Raw genomic sequence first — 20194 nt, 5'->3', positions numbered from 1 at the left:
TTTCACTGTATTTTACCAGAAGTCAATAGTCAAACATGTCAAGATAATATTAATGCACTTTGTGTTAACATAAATAATACTGGGCAGCAGAGTAACAGGTGTCAAGTAACAAACACTTTGTTTTTTTCAGACTTTTTATTACTACCCCTTACATTTTCACACAATTATCTTTACTTTCTACTCTTTACATCCTAAAAATAGCCTTGTTACTCCTATTTCATTTCAGCTTGTTTTCATTTCAGCTTCATTTCAATGGATTTTTTCTTCCTTGATGGCATGAGATCATCATTTTCACACATGGATTGAGAGTTCACCACAGAGTCCAGATCTTAACCTCATTGAGAATCTTTGGGATGTTCTGGAGAAGACTTTGTGCAGTGGTCAGACTCTACCATCGTCAATGCTGCAAGATCTTAGTGAAAAATTAACGCAACAATGGATTGATATAAATCTTGTCATTGCAAAAGCTTATTGAAACAATGCCACAGTGAATGCATTACACAATCAAAGCTAAAGACTGTCCAAATAAATATTAGAATGTGTGAAAAATGTGTTTTGGAGAGTGGGGGAAAGTGCACTATATGCTCTTGGGGTGCATTTTTTTTACTTTTATACTTTAAGTTTCAAGTTTTCAAGTTTTGAAACCTGTAGTTTTACACTTTTACTAGAGTAAACAGCTTGAGTTTATACTTTAGCTTCTACAGAAGTATTTTAAACCCTTGTATCTATTATTCTACCTGAGTATTGAATGTGAATACTTTTCACACATCTTTGTTGGGCAGATATAAACTGTCTATTAGGGGTGTGCCATATCGTATCGTACGCGATAATATCGCCAACATTTTTTAATATCGTGAACGATATTATACCCTGAAAATATCGTGCCATATCACCCACCCTAATTTTTACCTTAGGGTACTACTTTTTTTTTACTGTTTTTAGCAAAAGAAAAATTCACACTGTTCTCATTTTCCATTATATATCTTCTAGAGGCAGATTATATCTGTCCAGTATCATTTATTTCACTTTAACCCTGGATATATGGAGATATTTGGAGTGCATTATTAGTATTATGACATTCTGCATCATTGACCTCTATTACAAGTCTGATTAAATTCTTGTACGTTTTAATATCTCAGGTAGGGGTGTGACTACTTTTGTGGCAGTAGTATATTCTTGAAAAAAAAAATATTGAATTTATATTGCCAAGCGTTCCGCTATCGCGAAAATACCATGAAATATCGTGATATTATTTTAGGGCCATATCGCCCACCCCTACTGTCTATGGTAGATTAGTCATGAACATTAGAACACCCTGTTTTGTCACTATTGCAGATAGTCCCACATTACTGCCCATATAGTGACGATGATGATGATGATGATGATGATGATGATGATGATGATGCTGAAACCATATACTGTGCAGCTCTAATGACCAGCATGGTCAAGAGGTAATTACCCATCTAGCTTAGCAGTTTTCAACTGGATAACAACAAAAACAACCTTTTAACCGCTGTGAGCATCAAAGACCAGCTTGGACCATTTGAAACTAGCAACCAGCAAAAGCTGGTTCTGACCTGGATTTTTTCAGAAGAAAAGGAGGCAAAATTAATCCAGTATCATAATAACATACAGAGAAATGAAAGAAATGACGCAAAAAGAAAGAAAAGTGAAAGTGTGTGTGCGTGTGTGTGTGTGTCTGTAGCACTAGACAGCCTTTACAGGAAACCAAGATCACAAACAATGAATGAATTATTGAGTCGGATGTTGTTGTTGGTCTGGAAAAGCCCCAGTAAGGTTGTACAAGCTCTCTCTGTTACACACATACACACACACACACACACACACACACACTGATGAGCTCTGAGGTTCGTAAAAGTGCAGAATCATGTGTATATATTTGTATTTGTATGTGTGTGTATATACTCAGCACTGTAGTAAATGAAGGCTGTCTGAGACACATGCTGATTCACTCTAACAGTCTGAGTGTGAACAGCAGAATCACAGCTCGGAGAAGCCCACCAGCCACTCACGGGGCAGGACATGCAAACCGGCCCCGCAGCAGCCCACTGATTGGTGGCTCGGCGCCCTCATGAATAAAGCTTATTAATCATGCAAACAGGTCGGCAGGCTGCATGACAGCACTTATTCATGAGTGAAACTCAGCTCACCCTCAAAGATTTGATCTTGTATCAGAGTTCTCCAGCATTCAGACCCACTTCAGTCACTATGTTTACAGTGGTATCAATTGTGGTAACAATTGAGCACACCTGAAAATTTTTATGATTTTTCTTCATAAATCATTGGTTGTTTGGAATGTTTGAATCAGCAACTTCCGTTAATTCTGTCACATAGCAGATAAAGACAGTTTATAGGATTTACAGAAAGTGTGCAATAATTCTTCAAAACAAAAATTGGGCAGGTGCATAAAAAATTACAGTACAGAAAAATTACATCAATATTTAGTAGATCCTCCTTTTTTTTATAGAAATAACAGCCTCTAAATGATTCCTAAAGCTTCCAATGAGAATCTGGATTCTGGTTGAAGATATTTTGGAATATTCTTCTTTATTAAACATCTCCAGTTCAGTCAGGTTTGATGGTTTCTGAGCATGAACAGCCCGCTGAAAATTATACCACAGATTTTTTATAATATTCAGGTCTGGGGACTGAGATGATCATTCCAGAACATGAATGCTTTAGTAGATTTTGAGCAGAGTTTAGTGTTTAGGGTCGTTGTCTTGTTGAAGTATCCAGCCCCGGCGCAACTTCAACTTTCTCACTGATTCTTCAACATTGTTCTCAAGAATCTGCTGATATTGACTGAAATTTATGCGACTCTTAACTTTATCAAGATTTCCAGTACCTGCTCTGAACACACAGGTTTTGGTTGTACTGGGAGGTAGTGCTGGGCGATATGGGAAAAATCATATATCACGATATGGATTTTTTTTTTTTTGAGTAGTATGACAAAATTATATCATTGCTTACTTTTACTTATAAATAAATTAATAAACACGAAAATGAGGGTATTCAATCTGTAATTTCAGTTCGTTTTAGTTTTTTCTTTTAATTACCGTTTTTATTAGTTTCAGTTAAGGAGAACTTTCGCTTTCAGTTTTGCAAGAAAATGGTCTGTGGCGTGACGTAGAACTAAGTTCAGTGTAACAAATTACACTATGATTTTTGTGCTGATCCAAAAGTTACAGCTCCTCCGCACGTTTAAAGCTCTGCAGGTGGATTAATGTCAGCATATAAATCTTGTGCATTTTCCTACAGGACAAACCATTCAAACATGCAGATAAGCTCTTCACACCCGATTAAAAAAATCATAGTGTATGTCTGGCTTAAAATAGTTAGATAAAGCTATTAAATGAATAAATCAACATTCATTGAAAAGACTAGTGAGACGTTCTGTATACCAAATAACAAAGAAGGTAGCAACAAGCTAGAAGCTAATAAGCTAATAACAACATTTAACAAAAACAGAAAAATAGATATGTAATAGGAAAATAACCAACTAAACTAAGATCAAAATGCGAAAAGATATATAATCTAATGAATTCTAAAAGAGCAAAACGAAATAGTGAACACACAGATGTGCAAACACTTTTCTATCGTCCCCACGATATTTATCGTCATATCGCACAGCACTACTGGAAGGGGATATATTGTTCTATTGTTATCAGGGGGTCTAATTTTTAAAAGCCCCCGTTTACACCTGTTATTCAGACTTAAAACCAAAGATCAATTGGTTCGATTACTGATCCATTGGGCCTGTTTCTTTTTTTATTGTGCTAAAACTCCTCTGTGTGTGTGTGTGGAGCAGCACTGTTTGTTATCCACTATGCTAACGATTAGTATTAGAGTAGTGAAGAGCTTTTATGGACCACCAGAAGATCGACCCAACCTGATTGCCTAACATCATTAACCCTCCAGTGTGGGATTTTTTTTTTTTGTCTGGCTGGAAGTCTGGCTGGAATGAAGCTGCTCTTTCAAAAGGACAGAGAGAAGCTTTGGTATAATTGTGTGCTGTCAGGCTCTAAAGTAATAGAAATGCTAAATAAAGCATATGTGGCATCCATCTGTGCTGCAAAATACACAATATAATGTGTGTGTGTGTGTGTGCGCGCCATATCAGGAGCGTAGATGAAACTGAGCAGATACAGAGACAGCATGAGACAGGGTGGGGGATGTGAAGGCAATGTGATGGAACATTCTTAAATAACAAAGCAAAGTAATATCTCTTTTTCTTATCTCTCTCTCTGTATCTTCACACACACACTCACACATACACACACACATACATATACACACACACACACATCACCACTATAATTACCTAATACATAGATTTTATTTTCTTTCTTATTTACTAAGAATCCTCTACTGACCTCAGAAGAAAAGCCCATACAGAGGACAGATGACTTTCTCCTGCCTCAGGATCACGGCATGAATCATAAACAGCAGGACGTGCAATCAGATACCAGCCACGTTCTTCCAATTCCCCCAGCAAACCGCTTCTGCTCATCATCTGCTGCTAGGTCTACTGCCTCATGAAACCCTATCTCCGTTTCTGACAGTTTTGCTATTTATACATGAATGGAAAGCTCAGTTGCTATCATACGTGGCACTAAGCATTTTATAATAATAGTATAATAATAAACCATATAGGAAGTAAACAGTGGAAATCTGTAATTTTGCACCCCTGAAAAGTGTTGCTTTGGAGGTCGGTTACTTTTCACTTCAGTGATTATGTCATGGCTGGGCAAAACTCTCAACAGAAAAGGCTCAACAATGGCAAACAGCAGAAACAAAGAGATATCATACCAGGGTAGGTAAAAAGTTCAGAGGTCATACACGGCATCCATCAATTCTCAGCAAAGACTAAGAGCAAATCAGCTCCGTTTATAGGACAAGTACTCAGGTGACCTGCTTCCTGAAGGAGTCATGTGTAATGCCAGAGTGTGGAGCACCTTGGGCAATGTAGTCCAGAGGCTGCTGAACGCAGGCAGAGTTGAGTGTGGGAGAGATAGGAGCGCTTTCAGTGACAGGCATGACAAAATATTTACACAGCAATGCTGCCTTTAGAGAAGCAGTGAGGTGGTGTGTTATGGGTCTACTGTATGTTATTTTGATGCAAACACCTGGTTTCAAATTAAAGCTGGGCGATATGATTAAAATTAGGGGTGCATCGATACCATTTTTTTCAAAATATGAGTACCTGTAATTTTTTACTCTGATACTGATACCGACACTCCGACACATAAAGGCCATATTTGTGGAGTGCATGACTTATAGTTGCCTAGGGTCAGATTCTCCGACCTAAGTTTTATTTAGGGGTTTCAGAGTAAAAGGGGCTGATTTTTTTCTTTTGCAAGTCATACTATTCATATTTGTATTAGATATATATATTTTTTGTTCCACTTCACAATTATGTACTACTTTTGTGTTGCTCTATCGCTTAAAAACTCAATAAAATACCTTTAAGTTTGTGGTTGTTAGGTGACAAAATGTGAACTGGTTCAAGAGGTATGAATACTTTTGCAAGCAACTTTTTCCAACAAGTGCTAGCTCTTTCGGCGTTCAGAGGCGAGTATATCAAACTGTAGCCTTCGTGTTTACAGTGTTAAAGGTAAAGCGCTATGTAGGACGAACCGCTAGCTGATATCACCCTGGCTTACTGGAACACTCAGGGTTCCTCAGTGTAGCTCTGTCAGGCAGCGTTAGCCGCTAACCATGGCTAGCGCTGCTGCATCCAGCAATAGTGGAAATCTGAAAATCTAAGCTAACTGTAGATAAACATGAGTTAGAATTAGAAGGAAAACATGGCGACACCCCTGTGCCTTACTAGTGTCGTATAATGTGCCTTATAATCCAATGCACCTTATGTATGAATATAGACCAGAAAATAGACAATAGTTTAGTGATAATTCACCTTATAATCTGGAGTGATTAATAAAGTGAAAAATATGGTACATTCTATTTTATCTGCCTGCTGAAATTGTTTGAGTGATTGGATTTTTTTTGTGTTTTAAATGCATCTTGGGTGTGTTTACACTTGCATGTTTACTGTATGAGGCTTGGTTTTATTCAGATATAATGCTGATCCCCAAGATGGATGAGGAGGCCATCTGTAAACTGGGTCTTATTTTTAAGAGTGTGAGTATAAAATAATCTGTTTACACCTGGCATTTGTTCTTTATTTAGGTATATATAGTAGGGGTGGGCATATCGTATACAATATATCGTGACACAGAAATATCATGATATTAAAAATCCATATCGTGATAATAGAGATGTTCTGTCTTAAAAGTAGTCTATTATTTACTGTGAAGCTTTAAGTGTATTTATTGTATAATTGTTTAGTTTGCAGTTTATATTCATGCACTAAATATTCTGCAATATTGTTTGCTACATTATATTATCTCATGCTATATTATTTATTTTTACTTATACTATATTCCTGAAATTAATTAATTATTTTTCTGTTTTCCTATATCGCCAAGTATATCGTTATCGCAAAAATACCCTGAAATATTGTGATATTATTTTAGAGCCATATCGCCCACCCCTAATATATAGTATACTGTTGTCATGCAAAAACTTCCAAAATGGCAAGAAAAAAATTGTACATGGACTGATCAGTGTTTTTGATTGCCTGTCACTGTGGCTGGATGCCACATTAACATTTCCAAGGAAACTTGATAATGCATCATAATGTCTTGTTCTAAAGAGAACACAGGAGATTTTTGAGCTCGAGTTCTGGGTGGCTTGGTGCTGGATGAATGGATCATATTTTCCAGTTTGATATCTAATCAAAACAGACACACAAGATCATTCAAAGAATTGCATGAGAACGTATGTGATAAACAAATAATAAATGATACAGAGAATGATACAGACCACCAAAACTGTCCCCATTAGATTAAAAGCACCTCTGTCCATTCTCAAAAAACACTGTTGGTCTGAAAGAGCAAGAAGCTGATCAAAAAGGTCTTACTGAGAAAAACAAACAGACAAAAAGTAAAGCTGCTGATGTTCTCGCAACATTACAATGAATCGATCATGCCAGTAAGATAATACATCATGTCCAGAAAAATCTGGCCAAAAAATCAAACACTGAGACAATAAAATATCTGATTAGAATATAAGAGGCTTGTTCATCTCTCATTCATCAGCTCCCGCCATTGTGCAGCTAATTACAGCAGCCCTTCATTCATTACAGCGCTGATCATGAGTGCTGGACGGTCGGCTGCAGACTGGCTGGCTGGCACGCCGGCCCTGTGAGAGGTCCTGCTGGCTCTGGGAGCCAATGCTCTGCCCTGACCTTCAGCCTCCACTGGGCCCAATGACAGGTCTGATACTGACAGACGTGCGTTAATTACCACAGGTGTGATTTCCCTGAATGGAATGAGTCCAGTTTAACACACACACTCACACCTACAGTGCTACACTGGCCTAAACTAGAGGTGTCAAACTCATTTTAGGTGACATGCCGTATTACACTGATACTATTTACAGACTCAATCTGTGCTATAATACAATTTAAACAGTAATAAATACTACTAATAATAATAATAATCAGAAATAAATCTGTTCAGAAACAGTTAGTGTTTAGTCATTTAAGATCCAAAGTAGCTTTATTGGCATTACAATAATAACAACAGTATTGCCAGATTGAAGCAATTTGTTCAGTTCTTAATGGTGCTAGCTAAAATTTCTGGAGAGCACCAGGCATCTTAGTGAGGTAGCAGCAACCAAAAAGTACAGATCGAAGAAAGTGTGGGGGTCCAAGAAGAGCACCAAAGGAACCCACACAGGAACCCATACAGATACATTTGTGATGACCAAACAGGCAAATCAGATCTGATCACTTGCCAATAACAGTATGGACACTCATCTCAACAGAGCTGATTTAAGAAATTGATATATGACAACATCAGATGAGACTTCATATTAGTCATGCGTAATTGTGCTCAATAACCGGGGTGTTGACACATGCAACTCAGGCCAGTTCCAATAGTATACTCAGTAACCGGGGTGTTGGCACATGCAGTTTAAGCTGGTAGTTGTATTACTCGTTAACTGGGGTGTTGTAACATGCAGCTCAGGCCAATTTCCAAAGCAGCTTTGGCCACCGGGGTGTTAGCACATGTGACTCAGGCCAATTCCCATAGTATACTCGGCTACTAGGGTGTTGGCACATGTGACTTGGGCCAATTCCCATAGTAAACTTGGCAACCAAGGTGTTGGCACATGCAGCTTAGGACAATTCCCATAGTATATTTGGCAACCAAGCTGTTGGCACATGCTGCTGGGGCTGAATGTTGTATTACTCTGTAACTGGGGTGTTGGCACATGTGACTAGGGCCAATTCCCATAGTATACTCGCCAACCGGACTGTTGGCACATAAGGTTTAGGCAATTCCCATGGTATACTTGGCAACCAGTGTGTTGGCACATGTGACTCGGGCCAATTCCCATAGTATACTTGGCTACTAGGGTGTTGGCACATGCAGCTTAGGATAATTCCCATAGTGAACTTGGCAACCAAGGTGTTGGCACATGCAGCTTAAGGCAATTCCCATAGTAAACTTGGCAACCGGGGTGTTGGCACTAGGGCTGCCACAAACGATTATTTTTATAGTCGACTAATCACCGATTATTTTTTATGATTAGTCGACTAATCGGATCATACGTTAATTGAATATAAAACACAGTTTATCACAATAGAATGCAGCTGCTATTATACAACCAACATTAGATTTCAGCTATATGCTAACTAAAAATAAAAACAATTAAAATCATAGTTCATTAAACCTTTAATGAAATATGCAGCTTGTTGTAACAGACAATTATTTTACTGTTTAGCATAAAGTGTAAACAACTGTGTAAAATAAGGATAAGGCACTGGCATTTATGAAACATCTCAACCGTGAGGTTGTTTGAACTATTATGAAAAAAAAGTATATTAATAAAAAATGCCTCTCTGTCCAGATATTGTGTACATTACCATACACAGGGCAGCGGTCTGCACAGATCTGATTGGCAGAGGAGAGCGTTTGGTGATTTTACACCACACATGACTGATCTGTGAGTTTACTGCACCGAAAAGCACTGAAAACAGAAGCCACTGTCAGAATGAAATCCTTCTCTGTAGTTTATCGGTTTGGGACGGCATTTGTGACAACGTCTGGGTCTGGATCCGGATCGCGGTCCGCCTGTTAGTGACCTCTGTTTTAAAGCTATCAAGATGAGTAAGTTAAGTACTAAGTTAACGCTCTGTTTACGCTAATTTTAGCAGCTAAATAGCAATTTAGCTTCTTCGTCATTTAATCAGCCACAACATGCCTCCTTTTCAGGTGCTCGTGCATCGCGGTTGTGCTGCCGAGGAAGGCAAGTTCTTCATTGCAGATATTGCATTGCACGCGTTTCACTTTTATTATCTTGGTGATCCCACACTTTTGAGTTCTGTAGCGGGGTAGCCATGAAACCAGAGCCTGTCTGTATAATGTCCTGAGATGTCGTCCACTACCTACCCCGGTTTCCACTACTGCGCATGTGCGTCCAGGACAGAAAGGCAGTCGCAGCAGTTTGGAGAGAAAAACAAAGAAAAAAAAAAAAACGACTAATCGACTATTAAATTAGTCGTCGACTATTTTAATAGTCGACATAATCGTGACTAGTCGACTAATCGTGGCAGCCCTAGTTGGCACATGCGATTCAGGGCAATTCTTACAGTGTACTTGGCCACCAGGGTGTTGGCATATGCAGTTTGAGTTAGTTGTTGTATTACTCGGTAACTGGGGTATTGGCACATGAAGCTCAGGCCAATTTCCAAAGTATACTTGGCCACCAGCGAGTTGGCATATGCAGCTTGGGCCAATTTCCATTGTATACTTGGCCACCAGTATGTTAGCACATGTGACTCGGGCCAATTCCCATAGTATACTTGGCTACTAGGGTGTTGGCACATGCAGCTTAGGATAATTCCCATAGTGAACTTGGCAACCAAGGTGTTGGCACATGCAGCTTAAGGCAATTCCCATAGTAAACTTGGCAAGCAGGGTGTTGGCACATGCTGCTGGGGCTGAATGTTGTATTACTCTGTAACTGGGGTGTTGGCACATGTGACTAGGGCCAATTCCCATAGTATACTCGCCAACCAGACTGTTGGCACATAAGGTTTAGGCAAATTCCCATGGTACACATGGTACACATCACCCCAGCTACCAGTGCATACTTGTGATTATACCTGATTTCCTTATGTAATTCTCTCTCCCTTTTTTCTCTATCTCTCTCACCCCTAATATTATACTCAGCAACCGGGGTGTTGACACATGCGATTCAGGGCAATTTTTATAGTGTACTTGGCCACCAGGGTGTCAGCACATGCAGTTTAAGCTAGTTGTTGTATTACTCAGTAACTGGGGTATTGGCACATGGGACTCGGGCCAGTTGCTATAGTATACTTGGCTACTAGGGTGTTGGCACATGCAGCTTAGGACAATTCCCATAGTGAACTTGGCAACCAAGGTGTTGGTACATGCTGCTGGGGCTGATTTTTGTATTACTCTGTAACTGGGGTGTTGGCACATGTGACTAGGGCCAATTCCTATAGTACACTCAGCAAACGAGGTGTTGGGACATGTGGTTCAGGCCAATTTCCAACCGGCAACCGGTGTGTTGGCTCATGTGGCTCTGGCCAATTGGGTTGCTGGGTAGAGACTCACACACATACAAAAACATCTTTACTATCACTTTTACACATTACCCCAGATACCAGTGCTTAGTTGCAATTTTACCTGGTCCTTACGCAATTCACTCTCTCTATCTCTCTCGCCCCTCATATTATACTCAGCAACCAGGGTGTTGGCACATTCGACTGCGCATGCAGCTCTTGGCTGGAATCGGACTCAGATTCAAACCAGAGCCAGGCCAATGAAACCCAGTTATGAGTGCTTAGTTGTGATTATACCTGCTTTCCTTAGGCATCTCTCTCTTTATCTCTTTCTCTCTTTATCTCTCTCGCCCCTCATTTGTCAGAAACATGCATCGGTTTTAGGTGGTCTTTGATAGAGCTGCTTTAAACTCCTCCCCTGTGTGCTGCTGTCGAACGGCCCGGAGACGAGGAGCTGTCACAACAGCCCTGCAGCCTCCAATGCCTCTACCTCCAGTCACTCACTGAGTCACTCTCCCCTCCATTTCTTTCATTCTCTCTGTCTCTACTGTCCCTCCCCCTCCCCTCACTCGTTCTATCTTTGTCTTTCTGCCATTCTTTTTTCTCTGTCTGGGAAAATGTCACAGTAGTATTCATTCCTATGAGTGAGCACACACACACATTCACACACACACACACACACACACTCACAGCCAGACACACAGACACATATGGGGGCAGGTCTCTATTACACGCCTAATCCTGTTTAACAGTTCTGCCCACAAGGACATGAAGTTAACCTTTGTGGTGTAACTCTGACATTAAGGTCAAATAGGGTTTTATGTAACAGTGACTGTTTGGCATTCCTGTGTTCCTGCTAGTGCTGAACCAACTGACCAAAATTTACACTGATCAAACATAACATTATGACCACCTCCTTGTTTCTTTACCTATTATCCATTTGTTCTTCTGTTTCTATTCATACTTTATTATCGTCCTTTCACTCTCACCCCACAGGAGCGACACCACAGAGCAGCTATTATTTAGGTGGTAGGTGATTCTCAGCACTGCAGTGCCACTGGTATGGTGGAGGTGTTTTAGTACTGTGTGTTGTGCTGGTATGAGAGTATCCGACACAGCAGTGTCACTGCTGGACTGAGACTAATCCACCAATTCACCAAATATGAATATCAACCAACTATGGGCAGTGTCCTGTGGGCACTGATGAAGAACTAGAGGATGCCCAGACAAACTGTGCAGCAACAGATTCAGAGCTTTCTTTATCTACAAGGTGGAGCAGTGAGAAAGAACAATCTAAAGCCCTATACAGATGGGATTAGTTTCTTAGGGCGACGTCTGTGAAAAATATTTCACACTTCTACTCAGTGATAAAACAATTGCATCCGGACTGCAACTGAAAAAACAGGAGGACCAGTGAGTTTTTTTGGCTTTCTCGGTCACATGACATCGAGTTCAGTAGCTCCTCCATTTCCACTCGCTGTTGTGTTTACGTGGATCTCCGTGGAAATGCACGCCCAAAGTGTAATTATGGTGCGTGGCAGTGGACAAATAGCTATTTTATTAAACGTGAGGTGACGAAACTCAAAGATGTGTGTCCGGACAGGAATAAAATCACAGAGGACCCCCCCATAAAAGAGAAAATTACCCCAGGACCCCCTGAGAAACTATTCCCGTACAGATAAGGCTTAATAGAGTGGACAGTGAGTCAACACAGAGTTTAAAAACTCCAGCAGCACTGCTGTGTCTGATAATACAATTAGTCCTGTTCATATTTTAATCAGCACATTTCTATTGATTTGGTCATAGCAACATTTCATCTTATTAACATTTGTTTATTTTTTTTTATTCTATTATTATTATTAATTATTTACAGTTAATAATAATTGTTATTGCATTTCAAATTGCATTACGGGAGCAATATTTGATTGTATAGATACTGTGCAGACGGGAGCACGGAGATGGGAAGCCACTATTTTGTATTGAATCATGCATTATGTGAATCATCACACGCCTAAAATCAGGTATTCTGATGTTCCATAACTGAGTATTTCATCCCCAGAACAGATCAATATTTGAACAACAAGGCAGTTCAGGTCATGAATTATTCATTTAGATTCCTGCTCTGTTAGAACTTTTATTTGCTTTTGTCTGTTTTGACACCTTGTCAATTTGTTCCAGTGCACACACACACACACACAGACACACACACAAACACACAGAAAATACACACACACACTTACCGTCCTTTCGGTGGTAGGTGATCTCCACTTTCCGCTCCTCTGAGCCCAGCAGGGCCTGGGCTATCTGGGCCACAGCATGGCGCGTGGTCAGCTGACCGTGGAGGAAGTCACACGTGCAGGGCTTCTGCATGATGTCCGGCCGCGAGAAGCCTGTCATCTCGCAGAACGCTTCATTGCAGAAGATGATGGCACAGTTTTGCACTCGTGCATTCGCTATCACAAATTTCTTATCTGTGAATGAAGAAAAGCAGAGAAGAAGAAGCTGTGAGGTCTTGCTTTATTTAATTTCTTTATATTTAGAAATTCATTATCGCACTGAAGATTTTGCAGATTTAGCATTTATTATTCATACCAAAGCAATTCTCCTTTTGGGGTCATTGTCAGAATACTGTGCTTTTTGGACCTCAAAACTTCTACAGACTTCACACATCATATCATATTTTCTCTGATTAATTATTTTTTTTGTTTCTCTTTTTATTTTCTGTGATGCATGTGTCCACTCTGTTATGGCAATAATATATATATCCCAATTATAGCTTAATCTTTTGGTGAAAAGAAATAAGTTAAGTGTAAGTTTGTACACACTTTCTCATTCAATGTATTTATTCTTTATTTGTTTTCCTACATTGTAAATTCATACTAAAGTCACCCAGACTATGAATGTACACAAAAGCAATCATGTAAAACCAAAATATTCTATGAAGCATTTAGGTGGGGTGCTGTTAACTTGCAGTTTCTGAGACTGGTAACTTTGATGAACTTATCATATGCAACAGAGATAACTCTTGGTCTTTCTTTCCTGGGGCAGTCCTGATGAGAGGCAGTTTCATCATAGCAATTTTAATTGTCTTTGCGAGTGCACTTGAGGATGCTTAACTCTTAACAAGGTAAGCACAGCTGTTAACTGAAAGCCATTCCAGGTGACTCTACCTCATAAAGCTGACTAAGAAAATCCAGCCAAGATGCGCAAAACTGTCATCTAAGCAAGAGGTGTCTAAGAAGAATCTAAAATATCAAACATATTTTGGTTTGTTTAACATCAGTACTGTATTGTTTTAAAAGCAACAAAGGCTTTAACTTTTTTCATTGGAAATAAATAATATATGGTTCTATATTCTCCATAATGTGTTATTTCTGATTAATAAATGATAAATGTATTGTTGCACACTATTTGTATGGAATTTAAACAACTATGCTGCAAAGCCATAAAAGTCACATTAAATTAATATTAAACCTTTTGGCATTTACACATTTAATTATGAGCATGACAATAACAGATTACATTAACCGACTTCAAATACTGATACTTTTACAGAACCTCAGCTAATGAATGCATCAAGATATTGCATCATTTTTACTCAACAAGTCCTCAGAATGTATCCTGGCACATGACCGCATTGTCTCTGAGATGGGTCCTTTGCTGTTTTCCCAGTAAAGCATTAAGAGGTCATTCAGAGGTTAAACAGACACCTCCACCTCCATTTGCTCATGTCAGTTACAGCTGGGAAGCTAACTAGGCTGCTAACAGTTAGCGCTGAAATGTTGCTACGGAGAAATGCATGCTGCATGTCACTACAGCCAGCTTGGGCGCTGGTACACTCTAGAAAAGGACAGATCTGCATTTTCATTTTAAAACATTCCTCATAATTCTCAGTAGTTCTGGGCGGTATGGCCAAAAATGCATATCACATTATTTTTCAAGAATCTGACAGTTTCACTGTATATCACAGTATTTTTTTTTATTTTATTTATTATTACTTTTTGCATGACTGGGCTTTAATATATGTTTGTGAGTTACTGTACTGTTAGGAGTACATCTAATATCAAAACATTAAGGCTTTAAATTAAGGCTTTAATTAGCATATAGGGTTTACTTTGTCCCACAAAATTAAACAATATATGAAGAAATCAGACTTTATTAGCAGAAAAACAACTGAAGAATGTAAACAGTACAAATTAAAAAGAGATTCGCCAGCAACTTTAACACAACTTCCTTTACAAAATATTACAAATATTTTAATAGTTCCATAAACACTATAAATGGACCTAAAATACTCATTGTTTAGGTATTCAAAGAGATATTTCTCAAAAGCTCTATTGCACAAGTAAACCAGAAGTTTAATATAATATAATTCACAATATGTTATTCCTGAAGCCATTAAAATCAGCCACAATTCCCTTCTTTCTCCAGTCAAAAAATACATTCAAATCATCCTTCAAGCTACAGTATTAATATATTTAAAAGGGCTGTAGTTACTGCTCTATTTTACTGGGATAAAAACACTCATACAGTGAGAAACAGAGGCAGGAGGTGTTCAGATTTTTCTGCAGAGCTAGACCAGCATTTGAATCCACAGAGCTGCGTGTTTTTCTCTGATGGTTCTGTTCTGCACGGCGCTCCACAGCGCCCTCTAACGGTATGGCGGTATGAGAGAAATGCATACTGGTTTTAGTTCCCCCGGCAGTATACCACATGAACCAGAACTAATTCTCAGTTTACCAACATGCTTTACTAGTTAATGACACAATTACCACAGTCAATAAACAGTAGTAGGAGCCATTGTAGCTAAAATCTCTCTTAATCTCTATATCTATCTATATATACACTAGGGGTGGGCGATATGGCTCTAAAATAATATCATGATATTTCAGGGTATTTTTGCGATAACGATATACTTGGCGATATAGGAAAACTACAATAATTCATTCATTTCAGGAATATAGTATAAGAGTATAACAGCATAATCATAATGTGGCAAAATAAATAATATAGCATAAAATAATACAATGCAGCAAATAATATTGCAGAATATTTAGTGCATGCATATAAACTGCAAACTAAAACAATTATACAATAAATACACTTAAAGCTTCACAGTAAATAATAGACTACTTTTAAGACAGACCAGCCCTATTATCACGATATGGATTTTTAATATCATGATATTTCTGTGTCACAATATATTGTATACGAAATAATATTGCCCACCCCTAATATACACTACACACTGTAATATCTAACTGGACTGCCTTTAACTTTCAATGTTGCATCATTTCCACAAGCTTCTGCAATGTCACAGCATTTATTTCTGTCTAGAGTTACAATAATTCTTCCACAAGATTAATACTTAATACTTATACTGATGATGGGAGATTTGGAACACTGCACTCTTCTCCAGTCTTCTCCAACACATCCCAAAGATTCTTAATGGGTTTTAGGTCTGGAGTTTGTGGTGATCAGTCCATGTGTAAATAACCTAGACCTGACCAACTGCAGCTACCCCAGATCATAGCACTGCCCCCACAGTCTTGTGTTAGCTTGTATGTTAGGCAGTAGACATGATGTGTAGATCACTTCATTAAGGGTAAGAAGAGAGTTGACTGAAGAGATGTCCCTACCATATTTAATTAATATAACAGCAAGATTTTTTTTACTATTATTGCTATAATAGTATAATAGTATAATAATATATTATAGTATATCTTTATACTAGTTTGTGAAGGGCTATAGGCATTTTTTAAGCTTTCTGAACATAGCTCTTGTTGTCATGATCGTTTAATTGTTAATTTAAATATTGATTAAAAAAGAAGTTTATTTTTGAGAAAATAGCATATAGTGTATAAAAGCTGAACTTTAAAGAAATAAAATTAAAATAAACTTTCTAATATTAAATAAAATAAGTTTCCCCACTATCCTTCTACTTTTTAATAATGCATTGGACAGTTCTGAAGCCGATTTTAGTAGTTTCAGCAATATCCTTAGATGTTTCTCTGCTTGATGCATGTCAGTAATTTTACCTTTCTGAAACAGATTAACATATTGTCCACAATCACAGAATGTTTTTAAAAACTAAAAAAAAACATTGGACATTTAATACAGACAATGAAGAATCAACACCTCCTATATATATATATTTGATATACAGTTATGGAAAAAGATTAAACACTTAAAAAATGATGAGTTTCTTTGATTCTACCAAATTGAAAACCTCTGGAATATAATCAAGAGGAAGACGGATGAATACAAGCCATCAAACCAAGCTGAACTGCTTGAATTTTTGCACCAGGAGTGGTGTAAAGTTATACAAAAGCAGTGTGTAAGACTGATGGAGGAGAACATGCCAAGATTCATGAAAACTGTGATTGAAAACCAGGGTTATTCCACCAAATATTGATTTCTGAAGTCTTAAACTTTATTAATATGATCTTGTTTTCTTTGCATTATGAGAGGTCTGAAAGCTCTGCTTCTTTTTTGTTATTTCAGCCATTTCTCATTTTCTGCAAATAAATGCTCTAAATGACAATATTTTGATTTGGAATTTGAGAGAAATTTTGTTTATATAATAAAACAACAATGTTCATTTTACTCAAACATATACCTATAAATAACAAAATCAGATAAACTTCAGTTCATATACTACAGAAAGATAGATTGCTAACGGTACTGCAAAACTAGCATTTGCTAGTTGTAGCTACTATCAGACTGTTAGTTAGCTAAGTCTAAAATGTTTTTGGCTCCAATTTTTTAACCTTGTTTAAAAAGATTTAATAGAAATAACTGAGTACACATTAAATATCAACAAATATCGGATATAGCTATAGCTATAATAAAACATATATAAACCCTATCTCCTTACTTCTTTTAATGTGCAATTTGAACTATAGTTAAATCCAGTCAACGCTGAGTTATTTTGTGCATTTGTAATAATTCAACATTCATTCTTATTCTCTTATTTTAAAATGTCACTTTAAAGTAATTAAGTAATTAATGAAAAGAGAGCTAACTAAAAACAGAGATATGAGTTGTCTCTTGTACTCAAAGGTACACTTTTCATAACTGTGCCCTCAAAGGTATAATATTGGTCTTTACAGGGTCAGATGTTCCCGCTGTAGTACAAAGTCTTTCCTTACAGCAGGGAGCACAGATTTCTACCATTTAACCAGCTAAAAGGTAAATTCGGTATCCTGTATCACTGTACTAATAAACAATCTATATTTTAATTATGCATTTATACATTTTTCAATTGAAAGCCAGATTATTTTGGATCATCATGACACATATTCAGTTGATGATAATGTTTATAATGTTTATAATCTTTACTCATACAAAAAAAAATCACTTTCACTGAAAGGTACTCTATTTTACCTCAGTATAAGGTACAGCCCCAGCAGCAAGCTTTGTACTGTTTTTAGTACAAATCTGTACTTATTTTTCTTAGTGTGTATCTATTAATAAAAACTTCATTTGGTACATATCTTCTTTCATAAATCACTACTGTATAAATAATTATAAAAGAAGTAAATAAATAAATAAATAAATTAAAGAGTAAAGCCGCTGTGATCTGCAGGCGCGTCACAGCGCGCGCGGGCACTAGCCGGTCTCGCGGGATGACTTTACTCACTCTGACCCTCGAATTTGCGGATGATAATCCCCAGGAACGTGTTCTGCGGGGCCACATGACCGCGCCGCACCGGCATGATTGCGCTCCGGTCTCGGGTCCGGTAATGAGCTCAGGAGCGCTGCGCGGCTCGCGCCGTCCGTCCGCGCTGTCCGGCCTGCCTCCGCTCCGCGCGCCGGGGCTGCGCGCGCATGGTGCCGAGCCGCCGCCGCTCCGTCAGTCTTCACCGCTCGCGGCGGTTATTAGAGAGACGAGGACAGAGAGGCGCATCACATCCCGGGAAAAGAGAGCGCGCGCGCAGGACGGAAGAGCCGGTGACGCGCGTCCGCGAGAAGAGCCTCTCGTGTGCCGCACGCAGCGTGGGATGGATGCGTTTGTGTCTGGGAGTGAGCGTTCGTGTGTCTGTGTATGTTTGTGTGTGCGCGTGTGAGTATGTGTGTGTGCGCGCGCGGGGAGAGATCGTATGTGCGGCGCACCTCAACGCAACAAAAGGAGGGGAGGGATGGGGGTGGCGCGTGCATGTGTGTGTGTGAGTGTCACAAGTCACGCGGATATGTGAACCGCAAGCGCGTCAAAGAGCGCAGCGCGCGGTTTTCCTCGTGCGGTATCGGTGACAGTGAATGTGAGAGCAGCGGTTTCATTAACGCTGCAGTATTAATGAGAGAACAGATCACAGCAGAGTCTCACACACACTCTGATACACACACATACAGAGCAGGGAATCAATCAATCAATCAAGTTAATCAATCAATCAATTAAGTGAATCAATAAAACAAATAATCATTCAAGTAATAGAAACACTTATTGACAAAAAAAAATAAAATCAACAAAAAAGGAGACCTTAAACTAAAGGATAAGTTTATTGTGTAAACTGTAAAATTGAAATGATGCTCTAGTCTAGGGGCGGGGCCACAGGGGCAATTGCCCCCACTGAAATCTGATTGACCCCCTGAAGTGCCCTGTCCTGTCACTGATGTACAGTAAAACAAATGCATGCAAAATAAGTTTTTTTTATGGAGTCAATTTTGTGCTAAAGGTTTTAACCCTTTCAGACCCCGCATCCACTGAAATGCACATCATGTGTTTTCTTGATTATAGTGGATTCTTGCACTTAATGCTGACCTGTTATCCATCAGCACCGATATTTATCAGCAATCAAACAGCATATTAGCCCCACCCACAGATAAAAAATTGTAAAGCATGTCAAAGTAAAGCATGGCAGCATCCCAGCTAACAAGGCATTGTAAATATTTTTTTGTTCTATCATGTATTTAGTTTTACTGTATATATATATTCTTAAAATTACGATTGTGGATTTTTAATTTTTGTGTAAAACTTTTGGAACAAAATGAACTTCATAAAACCAAAAAAATATAAAATCTGCAATGAAAAATGCAATTATATACATGTAGAAGCAATAGATAATTATATAAATAAATGAATTAGCAGAAGTAAACAAAGCAGCAAAATCCACAAAAATACAAAAATGAAAACAAAGACTGGCAAAATCCAAATGCAAATAACTTTTAAATAACTGAAATTCTTTTTAATAAGAATAATCAAGTAACCAAGTAAGGAATTAAGTATTTAAAAATGTATATTTGATATATTTTTTGTTTTGACTTTGCAACCTTTTTCCCTTTAGATTCTTAAAATTACGAGTGTGGATTTTTATTTTTTGTGTAAAACTTCTGGAACAAAATTAAGTCCATAGATTTTACTGTGTAATATTTAAAAAAATAACATTCAAATGCTTACACATGGTGTGACTGGTGAAATAGTACTTGGCCCCTCTATGAACTATGGCCCCTGATGGCCCCTTACTCCTAGATCTGCCACTTTCCTGTTGGACACCTCTAGCCTGGATACAA

The 20194-nt window shown here is 38.3% G+C and overlaps 1 protein-coding gene across 5 annotated transcripts in view; it reads right to left on the bottom strand.

Moving 5' to 3' along the window:
• Positions 1-18849, bottom strand: part of kcnh7 (potassium channel, voltage gated eag related subfamily H, member 7) — a 130362-nt gene extending 111513 nt beyond the window's left edge. For 3 of the 5 annotated variants that reach the window (XM_049479145.1, XM_049479146.1, XM_049479148.1), the window contains exons 1-2: positions 18327-18834; positions 12925-13155 (exon numbers count right to left, since the gene is read on the bottom strand). In XM_049479145.1, the coding sequence (XP_049335102.1) occupies positions 12925-13155; positions 18327-18402 (307 nt within the window). In that variant the 5' untranslated portion in view covers positions 18403-18834. Of the gene's footprint in view, positions 1-12924; positions 13156-18326 lie in introns of all 5 variants that reach the window. The other 2 variants (XM_049479147.1, XM_049479149.1) reach the window with 2 other exon arrangements.
• Between the last annotated feature and the right edge of the window lie 1345 nt (positions 18850-20194).

Source organism: Astyanax mexicanus, chromosome 5 (assembly GCF_023375975.1).
Source record: "Astyanax mexicanus isolate ESR-SI-001 chromosome 5, AstMex3_surface, whole genome shotgun sequence".
Taxonomy (NCBI): Eukaryota; Metazoa; Chordata; class Actinopteri; order Characiformes; family Acestrorhamphidae; genus Astyanax; species Astyanax mexicanus.
Note: the sequence above shows the minus strand (reverse complement) of the source record. Positions and strands in the feature narration are given on the sequence as shown.